Raw genomic sequence first — 11353 nt, 5'->3', positions numbered from 1 at the left:
ACAAGAAAAACTGTAGCGGTATAGAATAACTAATTAATGTGTAAAATTGAGAAACTTCCTCTTAAGCTTAGTTTTTCAGTCAGAACATGTAACACGCAATCTCATTAAAACCCTTTCTAGAATATGACCTCTAACACACCTACCACATCATGCACTCTTATCTTTTCACGTTAATTCGGAAGCTTTATTTTGGCCTCGTTTCTCTATATGCTTCATGCTTAAATATCTATTCTTCGATCTCAGCCACCGCCTGGATGAAGGTCTGCAACGCGGCGAGCGCGGCGCCACTGCGGATGCTCTCACGCGCCAAGACAACACCGCTGGACCAGCTATCAGCAATACCACCAACCACCGATAATGCGGCCGCGTTCATTACAATATAATCAACAAGCGGATGGCCATCGGCGTAGGCTGCGTCGTTGCCGAGGATTTTCAAGAGGGCCTGCGCGTTTTCCTGCGGAGTGCCACTTGCCACCAGCGAGAGAGAATGCTCTGGTAAGCCAAAGTCCGCGGGCTCAATGTAACTGACGGTAATTTCGCCCGAGGAGGTGGTCGCCCAGACCTTGGTGCGGCCAATCGGCGCAATCTCATCCAATCCGCATTCGCCCCATACGACCATGGTGTGGCCGGGACAGCCACGTGCAGCATCCATCTCGCATGCGGCCTCTGCAAAGACCTGTCCAAGGTGCTCGGAGTATACACCGATAATACGTGCGCGGAGTGGGATCGGGTTCATCAACGGTCCGAGAACGTTGAAGATTGTTGGAATGCCCAAGCCCGCGCGGAGCGGCGCCACCTTGCCCATACCCGGATGAAATGCAGGCGCAAAGAGGAAACAGAAGTTCAGACGCGCAACGATCGCGGGTGTCGTCGCGGCGGTGACCTTCGCAATCGACACCCCGAGATGTGTCATGAGGTCACCCGCACCCGAGGAGGATGTCAGTGCCTTGCCTCCGTGCTTGCACACATTGAGGCCCATCCCCGCGGCGACGATCGCCGCAGACGTGCTCACGTTGAAGGTGTTCTGACCGTCACCGCCGGTTCCTACCACGTCGATATAGCCCAGTGCGTCTACGCGTGCGGGGTCCACGAGCACGGAAAATTCAAGCACTGCTTTTGCGGCAGCCGCGATGTACTCTGGCTGGTGGTCAAGCCCGCGCACACGCAAAGCCGTGAGAAATGCCGCCGTCTGGATGTCCGTCGGCACGCCCTGCACGATGAGCTTGATCACCGTCGCGAGGTTGTCCGGTGTGAGGTTTGGCGGCGTGAGGAGGAGCGATTTGATGTACGGAGATAGCACCGTTTTATAGTCGATAGCCATGAGAATGAAGCGAGATGTGGATCAGGCTGAATAAGAGGTGTAGGCGAGATGGTGGAAGATAGATATATTCTCTGGTGAGTCAGATCGGTGCGTGCTCGTAACCGCGACGAAGGTGAACCGAGAAAAAACGAGTGCAATACAGAGCACAGCGTTGTGAGAAAGAATCAAAGATGAGTTTTATAGTTTTTAGGTAGTTTAAAAGAATTTAGTCTAAAACTAAAATTTTTTTCTTATACTTTTTTTCTTTATTTTTATATCGTTGCTTTGGAAGTTAGAGGTGCCAAGTGTTCATATTGACGATTAGCGTGCATGCTGAACTGAAAACCAGCGGAAAACAAGCTCTGTAACGAACCCTAAACACCAGAGTACAGCGCTTAGAAGAAACACCAATTTTTGGTATTGTCGAAATAAATTATCGAAGGTGGGCTATATGGGTTACCGTTGCACTGTTTTATGGAGAATACCCAATTAATTTAAAAACTTCAGAGAGTTTCCATTCTAAATCTAACAAGATAAACGTGCATAAGATATGTGGTATATCTAGTAGGTAATAGTGGATACCTCTAGCTAGCTAAGAGAGGATACTTTTCACCTGTAAGATATACACAAAATAAGGGTAGTCGGTGACCTTATATACTGAGGCGGATACGATACCAGGGTTTCTGCTTATCAAAGATAAAGAAATAATGAATGCCGACTTCCGTCTAGTTAAATGGCACCTCTACTACAATATATATGGTTTACCCGAGATTCATCTCCAGTTTTCCCCCTACGATATACAAACAGTGAGGCAGTACTCTGGAAACAGATTATTACCTCGATTGAAGCACGCTCTTCAAATAAATGGTGGATGAATAGTCCTCTGATGTATTCTGAGCGGCCAAGCATTGAAATGCACTTGGTAATGTGTCGTTTAATTTGCACAGGGGCCATTCTTATTCGAGAGATGTGTTTGAATTAATGAGAGTGCATCACCTTTCCTATAGTTATAAGCGAGACCCCGAAACAGCTAGCAAACGTTCTAAGCCTCTGTCTTGATCTAGTATCTACATCTCGAATCAGTTTTTTTTCCTTCCTATTTAGTGTTTCTCGTTATTACATTTTTCAGAAAGATAGTCCACTCGAGTTTATTTGTTTCTATTGAAAACTCTGGTTATGATGTGGTTGGTTCGAAGCTCTAGGTAATCGGCTTAATCAGGGTCCCCTTGAAAAATCTGCACGAACATAAGCTTGTCTAATAGGCTGCAAATAACGGGCAATCCCACCTTAGAATAAAACAATGCCTTGGGTGGTGGTGATAACAGGCTTGATCTTCCTGACGACAACATTTACCAAAGTCGCACCCGGAGCGTGCGGGAGGGTCGATGTGACAGCACTTCTCCCTGTCCAAGTGGTCGTGGAAGTAACGAAGGACGTAGAGGCTAAAACCGGTGCGATTAAAGTGATAAGGAGGGTGACTCTCATTTCGAATTCGAATAATGTAAAAAACTAAGTATGAAGGAATCTGAGGGACCTATTGGGAAACAAGTCACTTTTATAGCCGCTACATCAAAGTAAAGAGTAATGCTCTTACCAGAAGATTCCACGGTACGTACTGGAAGATGTCCCAAAGGAGACCTGAGAGTTGGTATCTTCGTATTTCTGGCTAAACAGCATAGACTATAATTTACAGATAATAGGCTGAATCAATATTCCCTCTCGTGTAAACACTCTTCGCTAGACGATGTAGGGTTACATAATTACGCACTGGTGAAACCTGCATATGAGTATGTTTAATTCAACATACATGGATATAGCCTCAAGTGGTAGGCTCGGCCTTGGAATTCTCTCAAACCTAAGTATCAATGGCAATTAAACCAATTTTGACGGTAGGCCCCAATTGAAAACAATCGGTGTTAGCCTGGTAATGAGGACATATACTAGTTACCAACGCGACACGAATGCCAGGCTGTCAATCCATCAAAAGTCGCGAAAACCCTCGCCTACCGTTTTACAAAATACACGTATATGTCCGTCAGAACGTAATGAAACCTTGTTCATAGTACTGTATAGTCTTCTTGGCTCTAGAGACAAATACGTCCTCTGTGTCTCTCATCGAGTGTGACAGTCTTCACTTACCAATATCCATTGGACCTTTCACGCTATACCCCGTTGGCACTTCCGTTAGCCATCGACTGTTCAAGCATTGCCGTCCACGGCTCTACAAAGTCCAACCCAATCTCGTCGTTTTTGTTGAACCAGTCAAACAACAAATCGGAATTGAACAAGTCGTCATCAAGGGACGTTTGGTATTGGTTCGGCTGGTGGTTCGGCTGGGGCTGGGGCTGCAGATTGAGATTCGGCTGGTGAGTTTTCTGATAGCCAAAGTTCTGGTACTCCGGTGGCTCGTACTTTTCCTTCTCATAATTCGTCGGCTCGCTCGAAGTATATGTGTTTTGTGTTCCCGAGAAGAAATCATCGTTCCTGGTCGACGTCTTGACCTTCAGACAGAGATACATCAAAATGGTGGAGTAGCGCGTGCACAAGTGCAATTCGTCAGGAGACGCCTCACGAAGGGTTATAGCCGCTTTCTGGATAATGTGAATAAGTTCATCCACCGGGATAATAGAAAGTGAGAGAATATTAGAGTCCATGGTCTCGTTTTTGGCGTTCACCATCTTCTTTGCGGCGGTCATCGTGAGGTAGCACTTGACGACAAACGCAACCGCACGCACTATACGCGTGCACCAGCGCACAGACATGAATTTGAGCATCTTCATCTTGTGCACACGCTGGGAAACGGCCAAGATCTCCTTGGCTGAGTTGAATGCGAGTTCGACAAACTTTGCCGACTTGGAGAGCTCGCCTAGCTTGAGCGTATTCGCGCGAGCGCTCGCAAGTTGGCTCGTTCCTGGAAGCTTCGAGTTGTCATTAGCAAGCGCGAGTGAGTATATGTATAAGCGCGCGTAGTAATAATCGCATATGATCGACTCACGGTCGATCGCCTCTCCGAGCTGCCGCATCACCTTCGACGCCGGGTTCTGCGTATCCAACGTCTGCTTGTTGAAGTACTTGAAGTTCGACGGAACAAGGAGCTTTTTGTACTTTATTCCCCACTTTTCAATCAACGGCGAGAGAATACTCAACACCGCGAGCTTCTGCCGCGACGTGAGGTCGCTCAACTGCGCCTTACACCCATAGAGATATTCGTACCCGATGCTCATCACCTGGAGAAGTTCGATTTTCAGCTTCTGTACAAAGTTAAAGCGAAGCTTTTTGTCCGAGGTGTCCTCGAGGAAGTCCTCCTCCATCTCCTCTGACTCGGCCTCAAGGTCCTCAAGGTCAATTTCCGCGAGTGACGGCGCGAGCATTGAACGCCGGTTGATATTCATCGCACTGGTGGTCTCAGAAACGTGAGTCGCGAGGAAGACGTGCGCGCTATTCTCAATGAACCCCATGTCCTGGGCCAAACGGACGGCGCTGCCAATAAGCATCCATGCCATGCGGTCGGAGCGACGGACGGCACCGAGCCCGGCAAGCTGGTCACTGTCCTCCACAATGTGCTCCTGCGGCGCGACGAGATCGTCTGGTTTATTTGTGTTTGCGTAATCAGACCATCGCCAGTGAATTGCGCGCGGATTCCACTCGGTGAATAGGAGAAACGCGAACACGGTAGTCATCGAGCGCGTACTCGACTCGGCCCACACCGTCTGCGAAATGAGCCGCTGCACGTAGATCCACAAACGCTCGTGCACCTCCACGTTACGTGGGATCTTACCGTCGTTCTCACCGAACGCGTGGTAGCGCGCAGAGATCGTGAGAATCGCGCCAAGAAGGAGCGGGTACCCCGCGAGCACTCGCGGCGCATGGAGCGACGGCGGAATGTGTGGGTAGAATGGGTGGAGGTTGCTGTAGAAACAGTTGATGAGCATCACCGCCTCGGCTTCCGTGAGGATGCAGCCCTCCTCGCGCGGCCCAATGTAGTAGATGTCAGAGAGTTCGGTCGACGGAAGCGGGCGAAGGTTGCGGTCGGTGTTGTCGAGCTGAGGGATGGACGCACGGTTAGGGCCGTCGGGGCGAATGAGCGGCGCGAGCTTGGGGATACTTGCACGTGGGAGACTCGTGCGCGGGAGCGCGGGCGGCGTGCCTGCATACTCAGATGGTGACTCGAATAATGGCGGTGACGTACGCCGCTGCTCCAACGCTTCTACGCGTGTACGTGCGTCGATATTGTCGCGCTCATCCGCGTTCGCGATCGTGCCTGCGGCCTTGGCGAGGAATACCATCGCGCCGCGCATCGTCGCGAGCTCAGGATACGGTGACGTAGGTGCCTCAGGCACTGCGCTTTCACTCTCTCTCTCATGTGAATACTTGGAATTCCGTGGGCTTGTTACCGAGCGGCTGTCGGCCGAGTTACCATTAGAATACTCGGGATTACGGAGCATCAAGCTGCTCGGCGGAGGCAATCGCGTTTTATGGTCGGAATAGCCACGGAAGTCATCTGGCAATTCGTCCTCAGTTTTGCGTTTTCTTCCTGCGACGACGTTGGCGCTGCCGCCACGTCGTGACTCGACGAACGTACACTCACGGCGCTCGCGCGAGCACCGTGCGCACGGCGGATCATGCGGGCTGTCGACGGACCCGAGATCACACTTGACCTTACGCATCCGGCAGTTAAGGCACGCTTTGTAGTTTCGTTTGAAGCGGATCTTTTCTTCCGCCAGTGCTGTGCTCATGCCAGACATCCCTGGGGTACCCGTACCTAGCATGCCCACCTGGGTACGCGGCAGGGGGCTCTCATAATAACTCATGTGTATGTGACGTGGAATGTAGCTTGGTAAATATAGTTACTCGATGGCTATAAGCTTGGAGATATCTCTGAGGAAGACCTTAGGGGGTGCCGTGTGGGTCTAGAAAGACGTGTAAAACCGCTAGTCTGCAAAAACAAGTCGAATGGTCACAACAAGAAGGGAATCTCGATCGAGGGATGACAAATGTTAAACGGGGGATAAATTTTAATAGACGGTTACCACTAAAGGATGGTTAAGCGTACAGGTGGCGAATAAATGTTCAGGCGGTGAGGGGCTTTGCAAGACAGATCAGATGGCAAAAACACAGATCGTAGGTTGCAGTTGAGTTAGGAAAGGTTGCGTCTTTGGAAAAATATGGATACCTTTTATTAATGCCTGGACGATCTTTGGAGTAAAGAGCAACAAATATCCGAGGCTAGAGGAAGTTGTGGTTGAGTCTTGTTTAGATCGAAACGTGAACCCCGGGGTGCGATTGTCAAACGGCTTTCCGTCCATTGCCTCTGCTGCCCGCACGCATGACGCCAATTTTTTTCGTGCCGCGCGTGTGACAGACGTCAGAATACGAGAAACCGGGAACGTAAATGCCAGCACCATGCGCTTCTCGTGTTACTTTAAATTTAATTTCTTTAATAGTTCGGTGCATTAGCCATATTGGCTAACCTATGTCTGTAGCTCTCTGGAATTAAAGAATAAGGGGGTCTTCAAAGTATACAGAGTTAGATATTGGTTATGAACGCTGGGCTGACTCTGTCCCCTCGCTGGCTAGGAAGCCGCCTGACTACAGGCTACTACTGATTTTGATACGGTAAATCGCCGCGGTTGATACGACTGGGCGCTGTAATTTCCAGCTCCAACTTATTTGCCATGATACATATCTCTTTCCGGACCCAGAGCCTGGGTACACGTTTCTGGCAGGGAGAGTGCTCTCGGAGGTCTTTTTCCGGCTCGGGATCTCGGAGCAACAACAAACCGAACTACCCGTAAGAAGTCTTATGCAGGAGCCTCAAGGCTACATGGCTTCACTTCTCCACTAAATATGTCCTAGGGTCTAACCTAGAGGCGGGAAGTAATGACGATTAATATTTTCGCTGAGATCGAAAGTATACACCTTACACATACTTGGAGAGAGTATTAGCCTTATATCACGATAAGCATATAGACCGAGTCATACCTTACAACTTCGCCTTGGCATCAAGGATTTTGCCCTCCTGGTACATTCTATCAGTGTCCGACTTGAAAAACTGCGCACACATCGGCCTCTTCATTTTGAAAGTTGGGGTGATGACCTGGCGCTCGACCGTCAACGGGTTAAACTCGCAATGGATGTTGTAGATTTTCTCAAAGCCCTGGATCCCGTATTGCTCCACCACTCTGTCGTTGAATAACTTACACAACTTCGCCCTCACATCGCGCCTCTCGAATATCTTCAAGATCTCCTCCTCGCTGGTGGTCTTGATCTGGTAGTTATCCTCTAGCCACTTAGGAATCGCCTCTGGGTTCAACCCCACAATGGCCACAAGGTATGTCTGGAGGGAGTCACCGTGAATATAAAGCTGCGCAATTTCGGGGTTACTGCCGATGAAGTTACCCTCCAAGCGGTCAGGTGCGATGTACTCACCCTGGGCTAACTTGAACACGTTCTTCACCCTGTCAACAATGTAGATTCGACCGGTATTCACGTTGAGCTTACCCACATCCCCCGTAAGGAACCACCCTTCGTCGTCTATGGATTTGCGGGTCTCCTCTTCGTTCTTGTAGTACCCGCTGAATACTAAAGGGCCACGCAACATTACCTCACCACTGATATACCCCTTGGCATCCACGTTTTCGGTTCTGTAGGCCATTTCCGGGATGTCTCTTAACTTGAGCTCACCGAACATCCCGATAGGACCGGAAGTACCTGGCTCCTTCTCGTACGGGTTGGCAGCACAAGGGGTGGAGGTGACTTCGGTCGACCCGTAAACCTGGGCGAACCCGGTGCCTAAAGCGGCCTTCAAGTTGATGATAGATTCACCCGCAATCGGGGCCCCACCCGTCATACACGTGTGCATGTTGTCAAACCCCACCAAGCTGCGGATCTCGTCGATGTATTGCTGGGTTTCAGGGTCTTCACCCGTAGCGCCATCGTACTGTGCCTGCAACTGAATCCTGCGGCTGATCGCACTCTCAAATTTCGCTTTCCGTGCCTCTGGCATGCTAGCGATGTAGTTCTTGATATGCCCTTCAATCTTCGAGAACATACGTGGGACAGAAGTCAAGAAGGTTGGCTTGAGAACCTTCAAGTCGGCAATCAAGTCGTACAACGGGTCACGGACGCCTCTCTTGTACAGTCCGACGTCGTACTCCAACTCGTGGCGAGACGGGAACCCAACCGGAACTCCACCTGCGAGGCAAAAAGTGGTGGTGATTCTCTCAAATAAGTGGGCCAACGGCAAAAAGCAGTAGTTGGTGGAGTTTGGCGGTCTCTGAATGTGCGATAAGCAAAACGAAATCAGCGCCACAAAGTTACTGTGGATTAAGCTCACACCCTTAGGGTGCTTTCCAGTAGTTCCCAGGGTGAAGCTGATGGTGAAAATGGAGTCTGGAGTTGGGGGAATCTCGGGAATCCGATTCCTCTTACCGATCTCAATGATCTGGTCAAAATCGTACAAGGTGATTTTTTGCTTCTTCGCCTCCTCGAGAAGCCTTGGAGGAAGCACCTTTAACGAATCAAAGCAGATGATTGTGATTAACAACTCCAACGCTTCCGGGTTGTCTCGTTTCGTCTGGATGATCTGCTCAACCTTATCAGCCGCACAGGCCACCACTGGACTCTCGGTCAAGTTCAAGATGTACATCGAGGAGTCTTTCCCCAAGACATCGTACAAACAGGTGGTGCCCAAGTCGTAGGACGTGCAGGCAATATCGGTGATGACCCACTCCGGGCGGTTTCCGCTGTAGATGGAAATGACATACTGCGACAAGGTGTCGTGTTTAGGCATGCGGTATGGGTTGTTTTCTATCACGTGTCTGAAGCCCGAGCCCACATCGGTCTTGATGGCATTGATTTCGGAAAAAGTTTTCCAGGTAAAGTCGTTGGAAAACTGCTTAGTACCGTCGTTGAAGACTCGCTGGCCCAAGCAACGCTTGTTGGGCCACAACTTGACAGAGTTGTTCCACATGTCGTAAAACGTGTGGATCCCGGAGTTGATAGTGTTGTAGATAGCGTGCGGTGTGTTGCTGTTGCGGTAGACGGGCGAAAAACCGGCCTTTTTGGAGTTGGGCACCGGTTGGGCTTTGCCAATCAACTGGTGGGAAAGCGGCAATTGCTCTTCGAACAAACGGCGGATGGCCGCATCCGTCACGTCGGTGGTGAGAGGAGCGAAGTCGTTAAACGGAAGATGGTCGCGAAGCGAGGTGGGCATGATGGAAACGATAGTGTTAGCGAGTCGACGAAACAAAGAGGGTGGGGGTTCCTCCTTTTATATACTTTTTTGCTATAATAGGGCAAAGCGTGGTTGCTTTGTGCTCTGCTGCCATATGCGGGGATGGGGTTGGGGGTGCCTAGATGGTGCATGCAAAGAAACAGAGTACAGACTATGCGGGGTGCGCGATGCATCACCGGATCTTACGCTCTGAAAGACAGTGAGATACGTTGGAGCTAGCAACCCACGATTCATCTCTAACCTATACTTCGGGTCTATGTTATGTTTATTTTGCTTCAACTTGCTGCTATTCCCGATCTGGACTCTGGAAAACATTTTCTCAATTTATTTTACCTTAGGATGTGTCCAAAGTGGTTGAGCATCTCCGGATCTTTTATATGACTAGAAGGAGTCTCGAAAAATGGCAATCGGCGGGCTAACTCTAAATAAACGTCATGCATTCCCCTCCTGTCGGAGGTTGACATGGCAGTTTGCGTGGTAAGCCTAATTTGAATGAATTTATATATAACGAACGTAGTTTTATCATATAAATTCGGCCACTAGATGTTAAAATATTATCCGCGCCACAAATTCGTTGAGTTCTCGGTTTTCTGAACACTGTAATTGCTCTCTGGGGAGTATCATAGGAACTGGGGTAGGCGCGCCGCACAATCCTGCAGGAGGATCAGTGCGACCCATCCCCGCCTTTTACCTTGATGTCCGGTGTCTGGATCAAGATAATGACGGAGGGGGTAACAAGAAAGTGCGGGAAGCGGTCGGAAAAACTGGGTTCATATTTCAGTCTCTACGAAAAGTTTTCCTATCTCTGTATCGGGCAGACTGGGGTGATATGTTAAACTCTGAGGGGAGTGTGGCTTGGGCCAAATGCGTAAGTGTTGCGCTACGGAAACCACTGATAGTGGGGTAACCCAGGCGGGGTATTGGCGTAAACCCCTTCGAGCTTACGCCAGTCCCACTCTATTGGATACTCTCAGCACAAAAAGAATACGGCTTATTATCGCACGCCTTGATGTTGACAAATATATGCTTACATCTGGGTCTAAGCTCGAAGGTTGATAAAAGGTTCCGGAAGAATACAATACATTATTTCCAGTATTTTACAAAGGCTCCACGATGCTAGGGGCTTGTAAACGACGAATATACTCGCCGGTATTGTAGTTTTTAAATGCTGGGGGTGCTGGAAATAGCATACAGCGTAGAATGGTCTGGGTCAGCAAAGCACTCCTGGATGGGTCAACTTCGAGTGCCTAAAAGAGATATTGGGTAACTGATAGAAGTAAGCCTGGGTTCAGCCCCATAAGACATTGACCATGCCGTTCTTCGGAGTGAGGGATGTAAATAAGGATTCATATAAAACAATTTGAATTAAACTAAATGTATTATATATAAGATATCAAAGTCATGATACTAACCCTGGATTAGTATAGATGAGACAACCTAGCCCAATAGTACTGATACATAAGGGTGATCTGGTTGTAATGGAAGGGGAAATAAACGGAATGGAAGAATTGAAAGAATAGGAGAAATAAAAGGAAATTGAAGGAAAGGCACTAGCTCGTACTAACAACTATGTCTATTAATTACACTGGAGTGGTGAAGATGTCGGTGAAAGTAGTGGAGCCGTTACAATCGGTGACCCATTCGGTAACAGTAGTCCAAACAGTTGGAGTAGAGTTCGAATGCGCTGGAGGTTCGGAGGAGGAAACCGCTGGTTGGGAAGAAGCGGATGGCTTGGAGGATGAAGCCGCTGGTTGAGAAGAAGCGGATGGCTTGGAAGAAGACGCTGGTTGGGAAGAAGAAGCGGATGGCTTGGAAGA

The 11353-nt window shown here is 49.2% G+C and overlaps 6 protein-coding genes across 6 annotated transcripts in view; 1 reads left to right on the top strand and 5 right to left on the bottom strand.

Moving 5' to 3' along the window:
• Positions 1 to 15: 15 nt before the first annotated feature.
• Positions 16 to 1345, bottom strand: TRP4 (anthranilate phosphoribosyltransferase). The gene has a single exon (XM_019129640.1). It carries the CDS (start codon positions 1319 to 1321, stop codon positions 227 to 229), a length of 1095 nt encoding a protein of 364 aa, XP_018983647.1. The 5' UTR covers positions 1322 to 1345; the 3' UTR covers positions 16 to 226.
• Positions 1346 to 3462: 2117 nt separating this feature from the next.
• ARO80 (Aro80p) lies at positions 3463 to 6036 on the bottom strand (the record flags this gene model as incomplete). Its single annotated transcript, XM_019131948.1, has 2 exons — positions 3463 to 5607; positions 5641 to 6036. 2 exons carry the CDS (start codon positions 6034 to 6036, stop codon positions 3463 to 3465), a joined length of 2541 nt encoding a protein of 846 aa, XP_018983646.1.
• A 219-nt stretch (positions 6037 to 6255) lies between these two features.
• Positions 6256 to 6755, bottom strand: BABINDRAFT_89910 (uncharacterized protein). Its single transcript, XM_019132895.1, has one exon. The coding sequence runs from the start codon at positions 6703 to 6705 to the stop codon at positions 6400 to 6402; it is 306 nt and encodes a 101-aa protein (XP_018983645.1). The 5' UTR covers positions 6706 to 6755; the 3' UTR covers positions 6256 to 6399.
• Positions 6756 to 7174: 419 nt separating this feature from the next.
• BABINDRAFT_162959 (uncharacterized protein) lies at positions 7175 to 9609 on the bottom strand. Its single transcript, XM_019129639.1, has one exon. The coding sequence runs from the start codon at positions 9513 to 9515 to the stop codon at positions 7284 to 7286; it is 2232 nt and encodes a 743-aa protein (XP_018983644.1). The 5' UTR covers positions 9516 to 9609; the 3' UTR covers positions 7175 to 7283.
• A 681-nt stretch (positions 9610 to 10290) lies between these two features.
• Positions 10291 to 10608, top strand: BABINDRAFT_162958 (uncharacterized protein). The gene has a single exon (XM_019129638.1). The coding sequence runs from the start codon at positions 10401 to 10403 to the stop codon at positions 10590 to 10592; it is 192 nt and encodes a 63-aa protein (XP_018983643.1). The 5' UTR covers positions 10291 to 10400; the 3' UTR covers positions 10593 to 10608.
• Positions 10609 to 10947: 339 nt separating this feature from the next.
• BABINDRAFT_89893 (uncharacterized protein) overlaps positions 10948 to 11353 on the bottom strand; it is a 2638-nt gene continuing 2232 nt past the window's right edge. The window contains exon 2 of the mRNA XM_019132894.1: positions 10948 to 11344. Coding sequence (XP_018983642.1) covers positions 11113 to 11344 — 232 coding nt within the window. The 3' untranslated portion in view covers positions 10948 to 11112. The remainder of the gene's footprint in view (positions 11345 to 11353) is intronic.

This window comes from Babjeviella inositovora, assembly GCF_001661335.1.
Source record: "Babjeviella inositovora NRRL Y-12698 unplaced genomic scaffold BABINscaffold_11, whole genome shotgun sequence".
NCBI classification, from domain to species: Eukaryota; Fungi; Ascomycota; class Pichiomycetes; order Serinales; genus Babjeviella; species Babjeviella inositovora.
This window is presented reverse-complemented; position numbering and strand designations above follow the sequence as displayed.